The 23594-nt window shown below is 32.5% G+C and overlaps 1 protein-coding gene across 2 annotated transcripts in view; it reads left to right on the forward strand.

Moving 5' to 3' along the window:
• LOC121125560 (innexin inx2-like) overlaps positions 1-23594 on the forward strand; it is a 139893-nt gene that overhangs the window by 52694 nt on the left and 63605 nt on the right. For both annotated transcript variants that reach the window (XM_071891493.1, XM_071891492.1), the window contains exon 3: positions 20086-20286. In XM_071891493.1, coding sequence (XP_071747594.1) covers positions 20086-20286 — 201 coding nt within the window. The remainder of the gene's footprint in view (positions 1-20085; positions 20287-23594) is intronic.

The raw sequence follows: 23594 nt of genomic DNA on the forward strand, positions 1-23594 counted from the left end.
AATTATTTTCAAGATAAACAAATGGTTGAACGTTAAACTAAATATAGAATGTGTACATAAAACTTTTTATGCGTCATGTTCAAAATAAGTAAATAAACACACGGTTGAATTTTAGTTGTTGCCGTTGTTTTCAAACAATGTGTAAATACTCCATTTAATTCTTTTTTTTAAATAACAAGGAAAAACTATTCTAATATGTATGTATACATTCTGTCAAAAAAGTACTGGGAATTGTTAAATACTCTCCATTGGATGCAATACACATATTCCAACGTTTTTTTCCGATCCTCGAAACAGTTTTTATAGATACTTTTTAGCATGGTCTTTAGCTCCTACCACAAATTTTGTTCTATGGATTCAATAGACTCAAAACAGGTTCCATGGAGTGGCAATTTAAGTTTCGGGAACAAAAAAATTCACACAGACTTAAATCAGTTGAATAAGGTGGTTGATATATAGTATTTTTTGCGTGTTTGGCTTTAAATTCGCTCACAATTGTGGCTCTGTGTGATGGTGCGATAGCAATGTATAAAATTCAAAAAAATTTCCCTTCAGCGCGAGCAATTTAAATTAAATCCTGCTACTTTATATAATGTATATTGTGTACAAGTTGTAATTTCTATTAGCAAATTGCAATTTTTTCATTTTGGTATGCATTATTTAATTATAAAATTAGTCTTTCTAATTACCACTTTTAATTGATACTATCAGTTCCTTTTGGTGTATAATGATGTCATGGTTTTGATTATAAGTAATAGAACTGTGGGCATTTGAACTTCCACAGAATACTTATATTATAGTATTTTTGTTTAACATTAGTCAAAAATGACACAAATAATAAATTGATCATCCATGGAATATTCAGTTATTGGATGCTCCTTATCACAAGTAACGTAAAAAGTAAAACAATGCTTTCTTTTTTTCAAACAGTTAAACATTATTTTCTTGTTTAGATGAATAAAATACAGATTAAAAAATATCCTGACATAGCAAATTATGAACTTTGATCATAACAGTACAGTCTAATATATATATGTTGCGTACAAGTATCGTTTTAGTGCATATTATTACCAAAAAAATTAGATAGAACATTTTTATTTAAGGATTTACAGGATTTCTTTGGATGAGGAGGGTAATACAATGGTTGAAGCAAATTATAAAGTTCATATTGGTACAGTTAAAACGCATGTGGTGAAAAGTTCCTGGCGTAACAAAGAAAAAATGTTATTTTTCTCATTCAAAATTGGCTTTTTTTAAATTTATAATTATTTTTATTTATTCTGTTTTATGAAGCAAAGTCCCCATAACACTTTTCAAGCCATTGTTTAGCTTATATAATATTTTTTTCCCATTAAGAAGCACTGTAAAATTAATTCACAAAATTGATTTTGATCTATTGTTTTAGAAATAACAAAAGTAGTGTCGTCACACTTAGCAGAATAACTCACAAAATAAATAAGATATTCTCATGAAATTTTGAATTTACTATGATTTAGGCTGCTACTAACTATAAATGATATTGCATACATAATATTTACTGTTTTTAGTAAAAAACTGAAAAGGATTTGGCAATAAAATATATATTTAAAGGAAAAGAAGAATTTTAAAAATCGTTATAGAACCCCATTTCTCTAACGGAGTTTGAAGTATGTACATGTAGATGATTTTTGAACCTAAGTGGTTTTTTAGAACTAAGTGATATATCAGTAAAATTCCGAGTTTTTGACAACATTATAATAATGTACCATTTGACCCCATCTTCAACAAATGGAGAAAAAAAAAGAAGACTACTCTCACATCTATTACGATATATACACATTTTCAAAATATTTAAAAAAAATAAGAATGAATTATGAACTTATCATCGTTTACTTTTTGGGGTGTAAGGTGGAGGGGGAGATAAGTTTTCTCTCCCCCCACCTAAACAGGGGACTACCATTTGTCATTTATTTTCATTCTCCTCTTTTTGAAATATGTTAAGGAACCCAAAGAATGTTTTACACATGTTTTTAACTAGAGAAATAAAGGATTATGGTAGATTTTTGGAAAGCCATCGAGAGAATAAAATTAATAACTTCATATTTTTGTGTCATATTTCTAAGAGGGTGAAAAATGAGGTTCCTTATGGTTCAAAAAAAAAAAATATTGGAATTTATGTGAGTGGCTTTTTTATTTCTTTTTCTTTCTTGGTCATATGCTCTGAAGTGGTATTGAATATTTATACATTAGAATGGTTCCTAAAATGTTTTTTTTTTTAAATATTAGGAGGACATAGTCCATAAATGAAGAAATATATAAAGTTTAAGTCATATTTATTAAGATTTAGAGGCTGTGTAAATCTTTGACCTTATAAATTTCACAATTTTATTGGGGAATAAAAAAATGTATTAATCTAAAAAAGTCCATACATTTCAAAAATTAGAGGAGTTTTGAAGGAATAACTAATTTAGATAAAAGGATAATTTAAAAAAAGTTATTATGCAAAGTTATAAAGCAAAGCTTATCCGTCTGTACGTATTTGTGTAATCCATACATCCATTTTTGATCTGAGAAATATCAAAGTTGTCATATTGATGAAATCTCAGTGCCGTTTTGCAATTAACATCGAGTGTCATATTAAAAAAAGCAATAAGACCTTATGCAGTATATCTAGAGCTCTAACAAAATATGATTTTAAATCTCTGGATTTCATTTTTGTATACAACTCTTAGCATACACTCAACAAATACAGTGCTCTATAATGTACATACATCATATACATTTATACAGTACAGGGTGCATGGACAAAATCTGCCGCTTCAAAAAACAAAAAAAAACTACAAGCTTATTTTATAATATTTATTGATAAAATAAAAAAAATCTTTATTAGTATATAAAGCAGCTATCTATTCAATGTAGCTGCCCTCTGCGGCCAAAACCCGCTCAACGCGGCTACAAAACTGAGAACAGATATTTTGGATCTGCACTGCTTCTATCTCACTGAATTTCTCCCTGATGCAGGTGATGAGAGACTGCTTGGTGTTCTGGGAGGAGTAGTTGGCCATGTTCTCCACGTAGAACCATACAAAGTAGTCCAATGGGTTCAAACCCGGTGATGAGGGAGGCCAAGAGGAGATGGGTACGAACGCAAAAGCATTTCTTTCATCCACTTAGCTTTGTAGCCGGAGCCGAGTTCTGCTGCCACATCCACGGCCTGTTGCTGACAACAAACTTGACACAACCCCAAAGACCATGACAGTGGCCGGAAACTTGGTCTTTATGACCCTGGGGGCGTATCTGTTGTCTACGGCAATCCAGCGATGGTCCTGGGAGTTGTGGATTTGAGCCTGAACGTCCATCGGGTCCGATGTCTCCTCCAGCTGATTCCTGAGACTTCTGACCGTTTTAACTGGCATGGGCAGAAGGCCAGAGATGTCAGCATTGCTTAATTTAATGTGATCACTATGCATAATCTGAATAGCAGCGCACCTACGACCTCTCTCATTGAACATCATGACTTTTTTGGGCACTTAAAATGATGCTATTGCTACAAGTGGTAAACAAAAATTGAAGCCTATCACCCGGGAAAAATTTTAACACCAAAAACAGACGGATCAGACATCAGCTGATGGAGTAATATCGTCTTTAAAATGCGGCAGATTTTGTTCACGCACCCTGTATATACAGAGCTTGTGTGTAAAAATGAATAGAATATTGCAAGCGTTTAGATCATATCCTATTTTTATAAATCTATTCTCAATAGAGTTTTTAAAATATGAGTGAAGAACTCGTTTTTTTTTTTTTTGTCAAGCTGTTATTATTATTATTATATACTTGAGGAGAGAACATATAAGTATTGAGTAATTCCGTGTAAAGGTACTCCTGACAAAAGTAGAGTAACACCTAATATTTCTGAGGAAATTATTTTCTATATGAGTAAAGCAAAGTATGACGAACGTCTGTCTGTCAACACATGATAACTTCAGGGAATTTCGGGTATTACTGCTAGTAATTTAATCGTATACTATACTCGTAAGTAAAGAAGATAACAGAAAAAAACAAATGGCAAAGACCAGCCAGTCGAGAAATATGAGAGGAAGAAGGTGAACTCATCAAAACTTTTCCACCACCAAATAACATATTTTTATGTACCGCTTATAAGGCGCACTTTTTTGTTTTTTATGTAGAACGTAAGATCAAAAAAAAAAAAAAAAATTGTATCAAAATATTTTTTCATCAAAAACTATATATCTTTAGTGAGATGGATAAAACTATTTTAGGAACCATTCTAACATATTTATCCATGTATAAAGAGAACAAAAAAGTCCATCATTTTTTTGTGTACAGTAACTTAAAAAAAAAAAATAATACTCAATGGGCTGAAAAAATTAATTTCTATTGACAGGAACAAGAATATAAGAATAAAATGTATTTATTCTTTTTTATGATTATTATTATCTAAGATACATTATGTGATCTTAGGGATTTGTGCCAAAATCCTATACTGCTTTTCCCCCTTTTTTCAATTTCCATCTACCGTGAATGTTGTAGTCTTATTTTTGCCCTCATAACCATTGATTAAATGACTATAATAAAGATGAATAAATAATGAAACTATGTGCAATGCAGAATATTCACTATGTTATAAAATGAATTTTTTAAAGTTTTATAAGGAATAATTACTTTATACATCTTGGAGTAGAAAAGAAAAATGGTTTATAGTCATTTTTTTGTAAATCATGCATAGATTTAATAACATGATTAATTGTGGATTACTTATGGGTCCATTAAAATTTGAACACTTTGAGTTTTAAGCTTCAACAAGAAATACCTACTTTATTAATTAACAATAAAATTTCAACAAAAACTAATACATAATAATAACATAAAATAGATGTGCGTCTGAGCTCTCTTAATGATTAATGTAGCAACCCTTAGGGGCAATGATAGCATCCAGGTGTAGGCGGAAGGCCTGGTTCTTGCTGCAGATGTAGTACTCTGTCATCATGTCCCAGTGCTGGCCAACAGTGGTTTTAAGGATCTCGGTGTTTGGATGATAGACGCTGTAGGCCTTCTCCTCGACATGTACCCTAAAAGTGTAGTCGAGGGGGTTGGTATCAGGGGTTATAAGGGGGACAAGAGTGACAAAAAAGAGTTCAAAAGAGTTTTGCAAAAAAGGAGATGTTTTTCTTTTATGGCTAGTGTCAAAAGTGGGCGGCCCACCCTCAAAAGAGTTTTGCAAAAAAGGAGATGTTTTTCTTTTATTGCTAGTGTCAAAAGTGGGCGCCCAACCCTCATAAGGCTCTTTTCTCTCACTTTTTTTTTAGCTCTTTGGACAATTTTGTGGGAAAACCCGAGATCTGTTGAACGGTCCTCATGGAGTTGGGTGAGATTGGGCCGGGTTGGTTTTTTTACTCCTCCAGATCCAGTTGAGTTTTTTTGACAGACTCCTTCTTCCTCTCCAACGTTTTGGACTTTCTGACAGGGTATCCGGTGGTCTTGGAGACGCCCAACTAATTGGAGTGCACGAATAGAAATTCATCCATCACGTTGAAGTGTCACTTTCTTGACTTGTACGTAAGCTAATGAGCTCAAATTTGCTCTGTTTCGTAACTAATTGCTAATGTTTTAGTACATCAATATGTGAATTAATTTCAATCAATCAACCTCCATTAATTATTGAATTAGTAAGTGTTCATATTTCAATGGACTAACCGGTATAGTATCATATGCTCCATCTACTATTTAAAAAAATCTATCTTAATGTTGAAGGGTAAAAAAACCCTTAAATGTACTCGAGTAAGAATGGGAAGGGAAGTAAAAGAGGGTTAATTCACACAGAACATAAACACACTTCATTATTCATATTAAATTATCGTATTTATTTGGATCAAACTTTTCGGTACTTTTTTTGTTAAAAGACTCCTCGTTTGACATTAAATTAATTCATTTAATTGAAGAAAACATATAGCTACATATGTTGATATTAGTGATGGGGTTTCGTTTGAAAAACTTAAACCGGTTTCACACCGATATAAAGTATGTTGGATCGCACTAATTCGGTCATTTAACAATAGAACGGCGGTTGTATAATACCAACTAAACCCTTCTCTTTTAATCAATCAAAATTAGTACATTTTTCTTCAATTTTATCAAAAATTAAGACAAAAAAAAAAAAAGATTTAATGAGCATTCTACATTTATCTTTGGAAAATAAAAATATATACTAGAGTTGGATTCGAGTATTACTAGAACTAGAAAAAAAAAATACATGACATAATTATAGACGATTTGGTTAAAATTACTCGAACTCATCCAAAATATCTTGTGAAAAACTTAAAATAGTTTGATCTCGAAAAATAGAAAACTCTAAATATTTTGATGAGTCTCCAATAATCAAGTATTTATTCATATATTTTCGATATCAAGGAATATCATATTATTCCTGCAAATTTTGTATATTACTATTTAAATATTCAGGATACTGATAGCACAAAATTTACAAATATTTGTTATGAAATTATTTACAACAAAGGATAGGAATGGCGCCATAACCTACAAATTATAACAATTATGCAAGTTATAACTAGTTCTAAGACTTGCTTACAGCTTTCACTGCGTAGGCCAAGGGCCACAGAATATTCTTATATTATAAATCTTATGTTTTACTTACTAGTCTATATTTCAAATTGCCCTGTATCGATAGATCCAAATTACCTGCTAAAGTGTACCAGAAAAATAAGGAAAAATTGGCATTCTTTAACACATTCAAGTTACTCATTATGTATTTATCAATAACTACAACTTCAGTTCCTAGTAAGAAGGATCTTCTCATCTTCTGGGGCGATAGTTTCTATAAAGAGAAAAGGATTAATTACGATGTCCTTGTAACCTTGATTAAGAAATTATGAAGGTGTGTAGATAATTTTGATAATTATCCTAACTGATAGAACGACCATTGGCTATCAGAAACCAACGAAGAAGTCCATGGTGTTTAACACACGAAATATCCGTCTCAAACAGTGGTCTTCGGCGTTGTGGTCTCTGATGGAAAAAATATGCCTGCGTTTTTTTCAAGGCTGGACAGAAAATCGGCCTGGAGGCCTACTATAAGGTACTTAGGTACACCATATTGCCCTGGCTGTAGTCCTCCACAAATAAAGGAATTTTTGGAGAATAAAATTTAAAAAAAAGAACGAAGGTAATTTGTATCAAATATACAGCAAAAAAAGTTACAAGAAAGCCCAGCCCCCCACCGCCTCCCAAAAAAAAAAAAAAAAAAAAAAAAAAGAAACATGAACTTGGTTGTCATATTGAATGAGATAATCTACAACTCATTTGACAGGATAAAAAATAAAATCGGGATGGATATAATCAGACCAACAAATTGGTCCATGATTAGAAAACATATATATTTTTGTCCAAATTGACATATAAAAATAATGTAGGATCGGTCCGGGGAAAAATCTATTATGGGCTGAGTCATCACTAGTAGGCAATCAATACTTTTTGACATCTAAAAATGATTCCATGATGTTATTAGTTAACGACATTTTCATAGTTCGGAGCTTTTGATGACTAATAATTACACTGTATAACTATAAAATTATGAACTTTAAAAAATTAAATTTATGCATATTTCATCCATAAAAAGCCTTCTCCGCATTACATGTACAGTAATAAAATTATTTTTATCTCTAAATAAAGAGTCGTTCATATAATATTTTAAATTAACCTCAATACCCTTCAACTTGTATCTATGTATGTAATTCAATTATGACACTTTATTCTCCCATTAATATTGTGGGAGTGGGGGCGTGGAGTGTAATTAATTATATTGAACGTATGTAAACTTGAGAAGGTCACTTCTAGACTTTTGATTAAATAAAAGTTTAGATGATATCTGTGTGGAACATTTGACAATAAAATACCCAGTAATATATTTGTGTAGTAAAAATACATCCAATAATTTTAATGACTTACTTTTTTGTGGCGCATCTTTGACATCAAAATTATCGGAACAGAAACGACGAAACCAAAAATTTACCTGATTGGCTGTTAGAGTATTATGACCATACACTCTATTCATATTTCCAGCCGCCTGGCTTGTGTTTTCGCCTTTATTAACGGCAAAATGTAATATATTACATATTTTTTATTTGCTGGTGTCCATCTTTGACACGCACTCAAACAATCACAATACTGTATCATAAGGTATTGAGGCCGAAGTCTTATCTCTTTCTAAGGCCTTATATTGTATACTGATCGCACTTATACAACGCGAGATACATTTTACCTAAGCCATCTCTTTTAAAATAATGGTTTTCTCCTTACTACATCTTATGTACACTAGTGTTGTCATGAACCCTCTATTTTCGTACCGGTTCCGGTAAAAAAGCATGTATCAGTATTTCGTTACGTTAACGGCGAGTGAATGTTTTATGACGTATTGGCGTTGCAAGTACACCTTCAATTACCCATTTAGTGTGTTAGGTCTACTGAAAAGTTCGTAGGGTGATACCAATAGAATACAATCATCGGATTTTTAGTTAGTATTAACGTTCAAATGATACTTGTACAAGTTTCTCAACAGTCGGATACAAATAACAGAGAACATTGGCAAAATTGCAAATATGTGTCTGTTTTACAAAATGAATAGCTTCTTGTTTTTTATCTAATTTCAAAATGATGTTAATCATATTAAATAGTTTTATATAAGTTAATTTTCCTCTGCACAACGTAAACAGATGGTTAAACCATACATAGGCTGCTATTTATATTGCTGGCCTGATAATTAAAAAAACAAATGTTCACACACAAAATTGGTGTTATCCATACTTCATAAAGATCAATACACTTTTGCATTCGTTTGACGAAGTTTTGGAATATTTTGTTCCAATCTGATTGAAGTGACTTCCGAAAAAAGATTTTGAATGTATTTGTGACTTCTTATTGTGATGAAAATCACAAACCACGTAATTTATTTTTGATGTATGGGAATAGAAGGCCCATAATTTCGAAGTTTTGACTAGCCAGAAACTTTTTAGTTTGAGACGAAGTTTCAATATTTTCATTGTCATGATGTAAAAAGATTCGCCTTTTCTTGAGTTTTTTTTCTCTTGGATTTCTTGGAAGAAATCCAGCAGACAGATAGCCCCGTACCATTCAGAAGTAACTGTTCTACGTTGCTTCTAATGCAACTGAAGCTACATGATCTCTCAAACCGAAAAAAACAACAACAATTTGCTTAAATGAGTATCTCCCGCGAACAACTTTTGTTGGATTTGGCTCTTCTTGAAAGACCCAAACAGTCAAATGTGGTTTTGTTTTAGGCTCATATGTACAGATCCATGTTTCTACATCTGTGTTAACATTATACAAAGTTTTTGATGCACTCTACAAGTCTTCTTTACTTCTAAATTTTCATGCAATAACCTGTAGATGCTGGAAACGCAACCAATAGCTTTGATGTGCTTCTCCAAGATACAACTTTTGTTGAACTTGGCTCATCTTGAAAGACCCATACAGTCAATGTCGGTTTTGTTTTAGGGGCATGCACATCGATCCATGTTTCATGACCTGTAATATTAAAAACAGCTTGGAATGCACCTCTAACAAAAAATTACGCATTCCTGTAGATGCTCGTCATATTGATATCCAAAGATATTTCGATGTCCCAGTAAGTTACATCAAGATCTTATTTCATTCGTGCATGCACAATATCCATGTATTCTGGTACAACAACTGATTTTGTACGACCTTCACAAAATTCATCGTGGAGTAAACTTCGACCTCGATTGAATTCGTACTTTTTTTACTATAAGATGGTGCAGACTATACGGTTTTAAGCTCATCGATGCACTATTGCCTTGATAATCTAGATTGACATTTATGAGTAATCATTGCACGACAGTTTTCACGCGTCAATTCCAATTTATTACTAGAAAAATTACTTCAAATCACTATAAATTCTCAAATAACTAAACGTAATTATAACGTTGACACTTGTAAATACTAAGCCCTCAACTACATACTACAGATGGAAGTTATGACACACAGTTTCTTTCAGGGCCGAAATATAAGTAGCAATCTATATATTTATTTAATAAAATTAAACAACAATGCTAATCCCCTTCAAAGAATGGGAGGGGCTTAAGAATTATGAATGACCCCTAATTTTGTTATTATAAGGTTTTGTTTTGGAGGAAAATGGAAACATTCAAGACTTTCTTTTCTCATTACTTACTTATTGTGAGAGGGAGGGGATAATGCAATCAATTACATTATTACAAATAAACTTAGGAAGGTCATTTCCACAAATTAAAAGCCAGCCAGACGTTGTTGTTGATGCAAGTAAATAATAGCTACATACTATTAATTCATTAACTGTTCTGTCTCTGAGGAAAACTTTGATTACACCATTCTAAGTACTACGTGAATCCCAATTTAATTTGAGTATGGAGCTCATTAATTAATTATTTGTGTTCAATCCCTTTTCCTAATTACATACGTATATACAGCTCATTGGCACCCTTTTATTCAGAGTTTTTGGAAGAAATCATTTAGTTAGGGGACGAAAGGATATAAAAATAAACGAGCTGAAGAAAATGATTACAAATTCTTAAGAGGGAGAAATGAAATTGGATGCAAAAAAAAATAAAAAAATGATTCATTAGTAAATGATCAAAATAGAAATTATTTTGTTTCCCTACGGGTTTTTAATTCTTTCATTTGTAAAATATCTTGATTACTTTCTCACCTGTATATTTCTACTCTCAATTAACTGTGTATGTATGTTGTTTTAATTGTATTAAATTGAAGTTTTATAATGGGAGAAACTGATGTATACTTGTACATATCATTTTATTATAAGTTATTATAAGGATACTAGAGAGACAAATATAGGTTGCACTATGCCGCCTTTTTGGGGAACTGCTTGGACAAACGAAGACACTTAGGCGTCTGATATATATCATCTTATGTATATTTCAGTTAACAAAATATTAATAACTAAGTAAGACAATCAGCACAACTCCTTAACTTGAAGACCTGGAGGGAGAGACTGCTTATGCTTTTCGGGCTTTTCTTTCTCCGTGATGACCAAAGTGCAAAAGAAACGAGAACATCGTACCTTGAACTTGGTAGAATCAGGGTTCTTCTTTGTTTTGACGCTCTTGGTGTTCTTCCTTCTGGCCATAAGGAGGAAGTCCTTAATTTCCTTTATTTCACAGGGCATCATGTGTTACAAACTGATACCAAAGAACTATCCGGCCACTGTGGAAGGGAAAAGAAAGACCTCATGCTTTTTGCACCTCACTAATAAATCTTTCGTCTTTTACATAGGCGGCTAATTTTTATTTTTTGTTCAGTAGCTTGTTCAAACTTTGTACCTCTTAAAAAGAAAAATGAAATTAATTGAAGAATTCGTTGTCCAAAATATCTGAAAAAGCGTCGGAGTTCTCCTTGGAATCTGCACAGGAGCGACAACGTAACAATAACCTGGATATACTAAAGAGTAAGGTGAATCCCTGGTTGCAAACGAAAAACCTTACATGTGATAGTAGAACTCGGTTCCCTGCCATACCTCGAGGAAAAGTATCTAATGGCTCAAAGACAAGTTTGACGACTTCATCGTCGCCGGACTTTTGGCCTACAATTCACTTGATACAAATCCGATTGATTTTTTTTTGTATGTGGGCGCGATAGAAAGCAAACCAAATGAATCCCTTGCAACAACAAAGACGAACTTAAATGTCAGATCAAGAGGAAATCTAGGATTTGACAAGGGACCAATTGACAAAGGCCTGCTCACGCTTTCGTCCTCGTATAGCGACTGTAATTGAGGCTAAATGTGATTTTATTGAATAAAATGAATCAAGCTTTAAGAATATGTTTTTATTTTTATTAATATGTTATATTTTTATAAATAAATTTATGTTTATAAAGATATCTTTTTTGTGGATAGATAACTTGCGCACCCAGTACTTGTTTGCTTATTTTTAATGAGCCCTACACGATAAATCTATATTAATACATCAAAATTTGTCTTTTTGTTTGTATGAATATCAGAATATATGAAAACGAGTCACCGAGTGCAGTATATATTGTGCTCTGTGATGTATATAATAAACATATTTTGATTGAAGAAATAAGAATGAAGTCGAATTAATGAAATATTGCAGATGTACGCATATACAGGGAGCGGGGATTAAATTGTCGCCAAAATATTTTTCTACAAAAACCAACACAAAATATACATTTTTTAACTTTTTTATTGAAAATCAAAACTATGACGAGCATATAGATATAGAGTAGCCATTCATTCGATATAATCACCGTTGGCACCAATAAAGGCCTCAATATGGCCTCTGAAACGGCCGCAGGCTCTTCTGACCATCTCATTGTCCATGTTGGCCAATACCTCCTTGATGGAGTCCATCAGACTGGCCTTGGTGCTATGGGGATGTCTGTTGGTATGTCTCTCGACATAGCCCCAGACAAAATAGTCCAAAGGATTAAGGTCAGGAGAGTTAGGAGGCCACAAATCCTTGGTTACGACGTCATAACACTTCTTGGTTAACCACTGCATGGAGATTTTGGACACATGGAAGGGTGCTGTGTCCTGTTGCTACACCCAGGGCCTGTCTCCGGCCTTCATGGACCTGGTAGGGTCATCCTCAACCATCTTCTTCACCTTGTTGACAAAGTTGGTGTCCCTGACCTTCCTGTCGGTGCCCTCCTCCTTGGGTGCCCTCTTTATGGTGGCATCAACATCCCAAGTGTCCTCTAGCTTCTTACAGATACGCTGAACAGTCTGTAAATTCACTCCTAAGGTTGAAGCAATCGTTGAATTGGAGATTTCACCTCCATTATTAACTAATGCCATGACTACGGTGGACCTCGAAAGCTCCTCGTTCCACTTATAGCTCTTTATCTCCTCATATGATGACGGCATGATGCTAACTGAACTACGTATCGTAAGCTGACGAGAATAGCTTTCCCATTGGGTAACCGGTTTTATGTTTGATAATGTCGTCTTCAAGTTATCAAGGTTTAAAGTAGGCAACAATTTAATCCCCGCTTCCTGTATATTTAAACGTTTATACAGGGTTCACTGTATATAGTGCTCCCTGATATAAATTATAAATATATTTTTGATATAAGATGTAATTATGTAGTCGTATTAATGAAATACATATGGCCTAACAAAATATATATGCGTATAACAGGAGCCCTGTCTCCGTTTGTTTCTGCTATTGCTCCTTTAGGTATATATATTATAATTCATGTGCATTTTCAATATATGTTTAAAATTGAATTAAAATTTAAACGCTGGTATGTTAAAATGAATATGGTTTGTTTCTATATTTGAACGCTTTAAAGACTCAAGTACTCATCAGTCTTCCCATTATATATTTTTTTCTCATTCACTTATTATTCTTCTTTCATTTTTGAGGAGGGAACACGTCATATGAATTGATATAAGTATTCAGAAACTATGAGTAAGCTCATAAAAAACAGAGGGGAACACTAAGGATTTCTTGCCGAGTTATTTTTAATATTATAACTTTTAGAGCATAATTTATTTTTAGTCGACGCCAAATTACTCTGGCTAATGCTGGTAAAACCACTAGTCTTTTAATAAAGACAATATTTTTAATCGGTATGATTTGTTTGAATAAAAATATCGAATTTGAAAAGAGAGAAAATTATTTACTTTGTCAAAGAAGATTAATTTTATTGTATATAAATTAATGATGATGGTCATTATTCTAACCTACAAACAAGGTTCATAATTTTTTTAAAGCAACACTATTGAGCAAAAATAGAGAATAACACAAAAAAAAAAATTATTTAATTTTTCTGAAAATTTTAAGAAATGATGGGGCTATACGCGCCTAACTTTTCCTATTTTTTTTGCTCAATAAGATAATTTGAGAAAAATACTTTTTATAAGTTGGGAAGATGTGTATCAAAACTACGTTATGCAAAATAGCTAAAATTGTTTTCTTCGTATCTATATTCACTAAGTTAAGAGTTTTTGCCTCTGTTCATCATTTGATCGAGATGTGCGACCTAAACATGACCTTGTAGGACAATGAAATTTTTGCATAGATATGACAAATTTTATGCAGTATCCGTAATCAAACTTCTAAGAAAGTTGAAAATCAAATTGTTCTAACCCCCAAAGAAGTAAAATAAATAGTAATACAAGTTTGTTTGGATAAATCCGCACCATTTTTAAGTACATTCTGAACAATAAGGCAAGGATTTAACTCGGTTATTTCAAATCTAAAGGGAGAGGTTGAGACTTATCTTTAATTTAGTTGCACAACTTTTAATTCAAAACAAGTATTTACGATGTAGGAGACCCGCAAGAAAACCATCATCGAACTTATTTGCGCAGGACAAAGCCCAGCATACATCAAAAAGATCCTCAGATATCCAAACAGCACAGTCTACGACGTCTACAATCACTGGAAGAAGGAAGGGAAGAAAACACATCCCCATATTCCTCGAAGGCCTGAAATTTTCCTTTAAGTTATCTCCTATCACTGTGATTAACGCTCTTGCCAAAAAATGCAAAGTAAGCCATGGAAAAATCTCCTGGGTTATCAACTCTGACCTGAGGAAAATAGTATCATATTTTATTCATAGGAGAAACAATGGACTTTCGAAAGATCCCACAACATCTAAAACGACATATGGTTGACCAATCAGAAAACTAATGTCCCCCACGTCTTTAAAACCTAGTTTTCGGGCAGTTTCATCACCCTTGGGGTCATCGGGAGCAAACTGTATTTTCATGTCCCACATCTTCTATGAGCCATAGGAGAGGGAGGCACAGATGTGTACAGTCAACTACTGTCTAACCAAGTGATATGAAAGCTGAGTCCAATTCTGTATATTTCCTCTTTCAACAAGACTCCTGCGAGAGTCAAAACTTGTATAAAGAAGAAAACACCTGGCCTTCTAAATCCTCCTATAGGAATCCCATGGATTACTTCTTTTAGGGATGTTTAGAAAGAAAACTCTCCCTCAATTCCCGTAACATCATCAACTCCTTGAAGGCCTACATATTCAAATACTGTGACAAAGTCTCCCACACGGACGTAGTCAAGGCCTGCAAATCCTTTAGGCCTCATATCGAGTGAATGATTGGTGAAAATGGCAAACAAATTCATTTAGTTTTTTCTTTTGTACCATTACAATTTGGAACCTCTAATTGCTTTCCTTATTGATCAGGATGCAGTTAAAGGTAGTCTGGAGATACCAGAACGACCTTGTATGGCTTTGATTAGGGATGTATTATATATTAATTTATATTTATTATATGACTTTTATAAAAATAAGGTGGAACTTTTTATATTGTAGAATATGCTGCTACTCATCAATTCATTGTGCTAAAGTCCCCTTTTTCTTCTTTTCGATAAGATACAGAGAAAAAATAACATTTATACTTTCATATAACCAAAGGCATCTCCTTAATATGAATGAATGGATATTTACTGAATAGAACGAACATTTTACCTCTTTCTCAAAGAAGATATAATATATAAAAATTTGACTAAAACCATTTTTCTCATTATAAAAAAAAACTTTTTTTTGTGAAATTCTTTTTTTATATGTAGGAATATTTTTTCTTTCCTCCAATACCTAGAACATTGAAAATTCTTCAAGTGTTCCTCATATTCTTCTTCTTCATTTTTTTTTTCCTTTCTTGTGTATGTGTCCCAAAAGATGTTGTAAAATAAGTATTTATAAAAAGAATGTATAAATTAATGTCATAATACCTTATAAAAAGACAAAACATGTGTACGACTACACTCTCTGTGAGCGTATGTCAAAATGGACTAAATATTTATGTTCTAAAGGAGAAAACATAAAAATAAATATTTGTTTACAATTATAAAGGTGATATTACAGGGTGTTTAATATTTATTGGTGTTGTTTCCAAAGTTTTAGTTAAAGTTTTTTTTTACTTTAACCCACTCATCCATAATGTTAACAAATGTTTCTATTTATATAAAGGGGGAGGACTCAAAAATTAGAATCGTCTTGGAGGCCATCTAGCCTCAATTATACAAGTCTGTCAATTTTGTAATTGGCATTATTTGAAAGACCTGAATAAAAGCTACAGTTTAATGTTTGTTTTGTTTTTATACGATCAAAAATGTTCGAGCAACAAGCATAATGGCAAAGGGTGTGCAGTTTCCTCCGTGCAAAAGTCGATCTCTGATAAGAAGATCTACACAGTGGACGCTATCCTGAACAGGAGAAATAATCTCTTCTTGGCTGAATTAAGAGATCAGGACTATACATCCAGCCTCGTCGTCGTGGCGTCTGACGGCCACAAGAAGGCCCCTACTTCTTCTAGGGCAAGTAAACCCGGATGTCCTCAGGTACCATGTCTTGCTATGGTTGAAGATCACGGTTTCTAGGGACAACTATTTGTTTACCCATAACAGCACCCCAGCATACTCGTCCAAGAAGGTGCAACATTTTTTGTAGCAAGAACAGCAGCCTTCTGTCCGGCTGTTTGGTGCGTCTTGAAGGTACAGACAAACCAGACTTCTAACCCGAATGTCGGAACTCTGAAGGCCGTGATCTACTTGTTCTTGAACTTCATCAAGGCCAGATATGCTTCTGTTCGTTCCCGTATTGAAGCCATAACTCAGAATATAGGGGACATATTGAATAAAAAGTGTAGAAAATGATTAAATTACCAACTTTTGTTGTAAAAGTTTGCCATAAAATTGCACAAAATACAAATTTATAAAAGTGAACATGGATTTTAAAATTTTCTAACTTTTTAGTCCTAACCCTGTATTTGTTCATCTCTAAAGTTGATAATTCTGCAGAGAAAAACTCGTGCAAGGAGAAGGGGGGGAGAAAACTTATGCTATCATTGTTTAAAATACTGATGTGATTATTGGCTGCCTGCTTTATTATGATTTTTGTGGGCATAACAAAAGTATTTATTAGCAAAATGTTTAATGAAGATATACTACGTATAATTGACTTAGACGTTTTTTATCCGTTACAGTAGATTTGAAAACGTCCCACTCCATGAAATTGTAAATCATTATGAACCATATTTTCAAAATAATAACTACTGAATCGATAAAGTAGAGTATTTTGAAATATATTTGAAGTTCAAAGTTTAAAAAAGAAGGCTTTAATTAAATATTATCTACATACTAAAAAATTAACCATTAAACATTTTGTTAAATAAACAAAATTAATCAATTAAAATTATAATAATTAATAATAACAATAAATTATAAATACAGAATATTGAAATAATAGATTGATCCAAATAATATTTTCTTATTCTGACATCGGAATTCAGTTGAATATGTCATAACTGTAAGTTGCTAAACACAAACCAGACGTGTAGTTTATTCAAAAAGATCATCACCCTTTTTTCCTAATGTGGAAGTTGCTATATACAATTGTGCACAGGATAGATATATCTCTATCGATGAGATCTAAATAATTATCAATAAACAAGTAAATGTCAAAATCATAAAATTAGACAATAAATATACAAATAAAAAAAAATGTTAGAATTAAATCCATAGTAAAGATTTAAAGCAAAAGCAAGTTATGTAGTAATGTCCGGCGATATTACTCCTTATAAAGAGGATCAAAAAAAGATTTTTCCCCCTGTGATTATGCTTGTATAACAACATACTATTATCATGAAGGAATTGCTTATTATAATGCTACACCCAATGTAACTACCCCCGTTGTTGTGACCATTTAAGCAGTTGGTTTTGCCTTCTATGAGTTTTCTGAACCTCTTTTCTTGGAGCTTATCAATCATAGGTAATCCTTAAGTGATAAAAAAGTAAGATTTATTGACTTTTTAATATGGGAAAACCTCATTATCATGCTCAGGCCTTTAAGTGAAGAAACTGGTGTCAGACAAACTAGTTATGAACCATCCAAAGCTACTTCCCCCGTTGTTGTGACCACTTAAGCAGTTGTGTTTGCTGTTTAATGAGTGGTGTATCATAATTACTTTTATTCTCTAGCGACTATCAGCATCAAATATTATATTAATATTGAATAATAAAGGCGGTAATGATAACGTTCTTGATAGAAGAAGATGTATGTTATTTTATCAATGATGTCATAAGTATTTCTTCTCTTCTCCTCGCACACTTTTGTATTCTTACCAAAATTATCAACCTTATTCATCTCCCACTACTCATCAACTATTTCAAATTTCGTTTAAAAATATATATAACTTTTTCATTTTTTTCACATTTAGGAGTTAGATTAATAAATTCACCAATCAATATATTTGAATGATTTTAGTTAATTATTTCGTCTAAAAACGTATAAACTGTTTTGCTTATTAACTCTCAAAGTAGGGTGAAAATGCCTGTAACCTTTTATTAGTTAATGATTGATAATATTTTCAGATGTTCATTGATAAAAAAAAAATAGAAAATAGACTCAGTATTTATTTTAAAACATTATTTTTCTTCCGTCTAGAAAAATGGACGTTATTCATTGTTAGGGTTAAGTATAGCTATATTTTAATTTAATTTATCAATCATTATTATAAGTAACAACAAAATCCGGGCTTTTAATCTTTATACAATAAATTAACATAAACTGGTCATTTTTCAGGATTACTTAAAAAATATATATATATTCAGTAACAGATACAATTATTTATATTATATCTCATTCAATATAGCCCCTATTAGCCTCAAAAACAGCCTCAATTCGAGACCTGAACCTTGCACTAGCCCGGGTAACAATAGACCGTTCTATATTCTTAGATTTTAGGACTAAGTAGTTAATTAGGGACTTCTTGGTAGTGTGAGGACCTCTCTTTAGCCTTAAATCAAGGTAGCTCCAGTCAAAATCGTCCATCAAATTCTGGTCGGGAGAGCTAAGAGGCCAAATATCCTTGGACATCTAGTCGTAGAAATGCTTCTAGAGATAATTCTTAGTCGATGTGGAGGTGTTGTAGGTGGAAGTCATGTTGCTAGACCCTTGTCGATCTCTATCATGCTTAAGACCTCAGCTTTGGTAATATATAGATCGTTATTCACCAAAATAAACAGAACAGCGCACCTGTGTTCTGCCTCTCAATATGTAATAGATTTGAAATATTTTGTAGTTGACTCCATGTTCATGTTTTGGCTACTAATTGAAACGTTTCGATGTCACCACAAAAAAAGCACAATTTCATATATTTCGTCATACTTGTCGGAAAAATCTGGAAATATGAAGCTCTGGATTTTTTATAACACCTTGTATGTACTGAGGGGGGTGAAATCACAACTAACACATAACAGTAAAAGAATGTCATTCTTATAATAATGTTTGTATCATTCTATCAATAATTTGGATATAATTATTAGGCAATGACTTTCTATTACTGGATCAGAATAAGCATAAAATACTCTTAATTTTAGTGTTAAAAAAAGTAAATTTTCAAATAAATTAATTTGTATAGTAAAAAAAAATGTTTAGGGATAAAATATCCAAAATTTTAAAAAAACTACATTAATTCTATTAAAAAAACATTTTACTATTATACCATACCGAACTGCAAACCATGAAGGGTGTACCGCGGTTCGTACCGAACCTTGGGCTTAACGTACCGTACCCATCCTAATAATAATCATATCATTTCAATAGAAAAAAATAAAATCATAATAATTGACTCATATTGTAATTCAATACGGTGTTGTAAGTCTTACAAAACGCAAATGGTACATCATATATATTTGGATATGTTTTGTACAATTATTAACATGTACATAACATTAATTTTAATAGATAAAAATGAAATGATAGGATCCAATAGTAGTTGGTAATTAGAATGATTAATGTTGTAATTAAATAATGTATTTTAAAGTTTGTACAATTTGTGTATACAAGTTGTAACTTGTACAGAGCATATACATATAACTTATCAACCTCAATGCTGTATCAGTTTATCTCTTCTTTACAAAAAAATAACTAATATTTCCCTTCATTTTTCTTTTGCATGAAGTGTGTTGCTTACACACCCATTATCATATCAAATAACCTCCTTATTAAAAACACATCTCACTCAATTAGAATCACTTTCAGACTGCCACTGGATTAAGTTCAAAAGTCATGGATGACTACTGTTGGATTCATTCAACGTTTCATTTGAGGAGTGAATTTCAAGGGAATGTGGGCTGTGTTGTAGACACAGTGCTAACAGGAGAAGAAAGTCGCAACGAAGCAGCAGAGGAAACACCAGACACTGCCTTCTATCAATGGGTTCCTTTTACTTTAATGTTTCAGGTAATATTAACTGCTTACATATTATGAATGTCTATGTATTTATGTTTATTCGTAGAAATATAATTTAATTTAATTTAGTTGTATGGTTGTTCCGCTTAGAGTAATAAACAGAGAGGTTTTTTATCTAATTATTAAATTTGCAGCTTTTTAATATTATATTTTTGAGGTGTCCCTTATGTATTAATGTATAATATTCTATGTACCGGACCAACAGTTATTATTTAAAAAGTTAAACACACAAAGTATTAAAGTCCATAGCAGAATCCTGGGTGAATAAAAACAAAAGTTTATAAAATATTAATTGAAACTAAACAACATGTTTTAGTCATTGAATCTACCCTCAGAATGGATGATGAGATACGGTGGGAGAAGCTGCTGTAGACCTTATGGATGTTTTTGGTAATCATGGAGGTATAGGCCTTATTGACCGAGATTTTTAGCATGCAGATGCTGTTGTTGAGTCTCCTGCAGGCCTTGGACTCCACGTCAACTAGACGGAATAGTCTAGAGCAGATGCTCTCAAGGTTAAGTAGGTGTACCTCTTGGTGTACTTGGAGGAACTCCAAGGGGTATTTGAGATTTAGAAAGAATATTTACAAGTTGTACATAACTCTGGGGTGTCCACAGGAGGTACGCTGGAGGGGCAGTAGCCTCCCCCGAAATTAAGGAATTTTCCTTTTTTACTAGAAAAAATTTAATATTTCATTTAATTTTCTGGGAAAAACAATAAATTTTTTAATTTTTCTCCAAAAAATGTAATATTTGAAATTTTTGTACAAAGTATTTAATAGTTTGATTTTTTTTTCAAAAAAATTTCATATTTTAAATTTTTTTGGATTTTTTAAGAACCAAACCCCTTTACAAAATATAATTCTGCCAACACCCCTTTCACTGAAGCTTAAAATGCAATGTACTGGTAAGATGGTAATCGCTTTAAATAAATATTTTGGAAGTGGTAATCACTAAAATAAGGTTGAGAATCCCTGATCCAGGGAATTGAGGTCTTGGCCTTCCGGCTGCAAGTAGTCCTTTGCACAGAAGTGCTTGTTGACCTGGTGCCACTATTGGGCTTTCTTTGAAGTGTGGGCGGCTATTCCATCTTCTTGGGATACCCATAGAAAATTACAAACGATGGATTTGATCCATGCGATAACTTTGATGTCCAGAATTTTGAAATACTCATCAGCCTTCACCATAACAGATCATAATGAGTCCACAGGTTCTCTGGAGGTGTTTCAGGATCTTTCTTTCACGCTCCACCAATACAGAGACTTTCTTCCTTTCTTTTTTAGTGCCCTGGACACCACTGATTAGAACTTGATCATCTTCCTGGCCATGTCAGCAATTGAGAAATCTAGCTTTTTCTAGAAGGCCTACTTCAGGCGGTTGACAGACAATGAGGGGTTTCGGCCTACTCCTGGAGAGTATCTTAGGTCCTCTCCGACCTTCAACTTCATGAAGACGTTGTAAATCGTCATAAAAAAAAGAGTATAAAGGGTTCATATTTTAATAGGTAAATAATAATCAATTTAAAAAATATATAATGAGGTTGCTTCAGTTCTAGGCCACGGTAAAATTGGCCCTGCCTAAACATTTACTTTTCTACTCTGAACAATCAAAAAATGGCATTTGAAAAAGTCATGAAACATTCCAAGTCATTTATGATATAGTATAAACCTCTGTAAGTTGAAAAAAAAAAAATAGAATTTTTGGTTCGAAACTGGCCTTAAATTACTTCTTGTATCGTTCAAAATACTGTGTGTTTTTTAAAAATTATTTGTGGTTTGACTGTATTATAGAATATAATATTCTTTCTTATTGGTGATGAAGTCAATTCGTCAAAAGATAAATTTTGGATTATGAAGTCTTTTTATCTATGATAATTTGAGAAGCCGCAGATCTAGGAACAAATAAATTAAGTAGAAAGAACAATAAAGCTTTTAATCATAAACCAAATACTAATTAATATATAGAGAACAACTTTTGACTCAGTAAATCTTATTTAGAACAGTACAAGATGCTTAAAAGTGGCAGTTTTCATTTATTTCAAAGTAAAATTGCCCCAAAAATGGTTTGAGAGGCTTTACACATTGTCATTGTTAGAAAATTTCTATATCTATGAGAAAAAACTATTTAGCCGAAACTGGACATTCTATTATACGCAGTATAAGTGAGTTTTTTTTTATTTTTAGATTTTTCTTTCTTAACTAGATGTTAAAGTAATTTGTAGTTTTTAACTTGTTATAGTTTTTATTAAGGTCCTTATTTCTATAAATCACGCATGTATATTCTAAAAGATTGTTTTTCTGATGCAAAAAAGTATATATAATTTGTTTAGTATAAAATATAGGCAGAGTTTTACAAGTAATAAAGTATATGCATTTGAGATAATTATGCATATTATTATATACGTATCTGTGCTATGAACAGGTTCGTAAAATAGAAAATAGATCATTCTAACTGAAGATTAATATGTTTTTACATATGCTCATAAAAATTCAACTTGAATGTAAATACACCAGTAATCATTGATGTTATTAAAAAATATATAAAACTTATGTTTTATCCTGTCCTTGTTGAATTTTTTCATAGATTCTTACAGCTGATCTTATATACTGTCATGACAGCTAAGCTTTTTTCTTCTACCGAGTCAACAAATCATCATGATTACTTTGTTTTTTTAGGTTTCTTTTATTTTTTCAAGGAATCAGGTCCTATATTTTTCAACTCCAACTATGATTCCGTCTACATTGGAATATTTTTTTTGAGAAAATACCAACATCTGGGTGAAAAAAAAAAGAAACTTCCTAAAAATACAGTTTTAAATAGGTGTTGTTGATTAAATATTAAAGTTCCGATGATTTTTGAATAGCTTACATTATAAGTCTTGGGTGATGTACACCTTGTAAACGAAAATTCTGTATATGTTAAGATGGAGGCAAGAAGAGCTATCGTAGGCAATTTAATCCATGCTGGGAGGACAATTCGGACATCATGAAAGCCTTAAACGTCAGCAAGGCCACAGTCTGTTGGGTCAGAAATCGTTTGGCTGATGGGATCAACCTTAAGGACTTAAGTGAATCTTGAAGACATCATTGAGGTCTTTAAGGTGAACTCAACGATGAAGATATCAGAGTAGACAAAAAGAAGAAGGTGCATTGGTCTACTGTGGGCAGACTTCTGGACTTTGTCCTCACCGGACATGAGCCCCCTGGACTTCGCTGTTTTGTGCTTCTTTAAGGACAAGACAAAGTTAAACTTTGCACCCGAATGTCGATACGCAGAATGCCATGATGACGGAGGAGTGG

This window comes from Lepeophtheirus salmonis, chromosome 10 (assembly GCF_016086655.4).
Source record: "Lepeophtheirus salmonis chromosome 10, UVic_Lsal_1.4, whole genome shotgun sequence".
Lineage (NCBI taxonomy): Eukaryota > Metazoa > Arthropoda > Copepoda > Siphonostomatoida > Caligidae > Lepeophtheirus > Lepeophtheirus salmonis.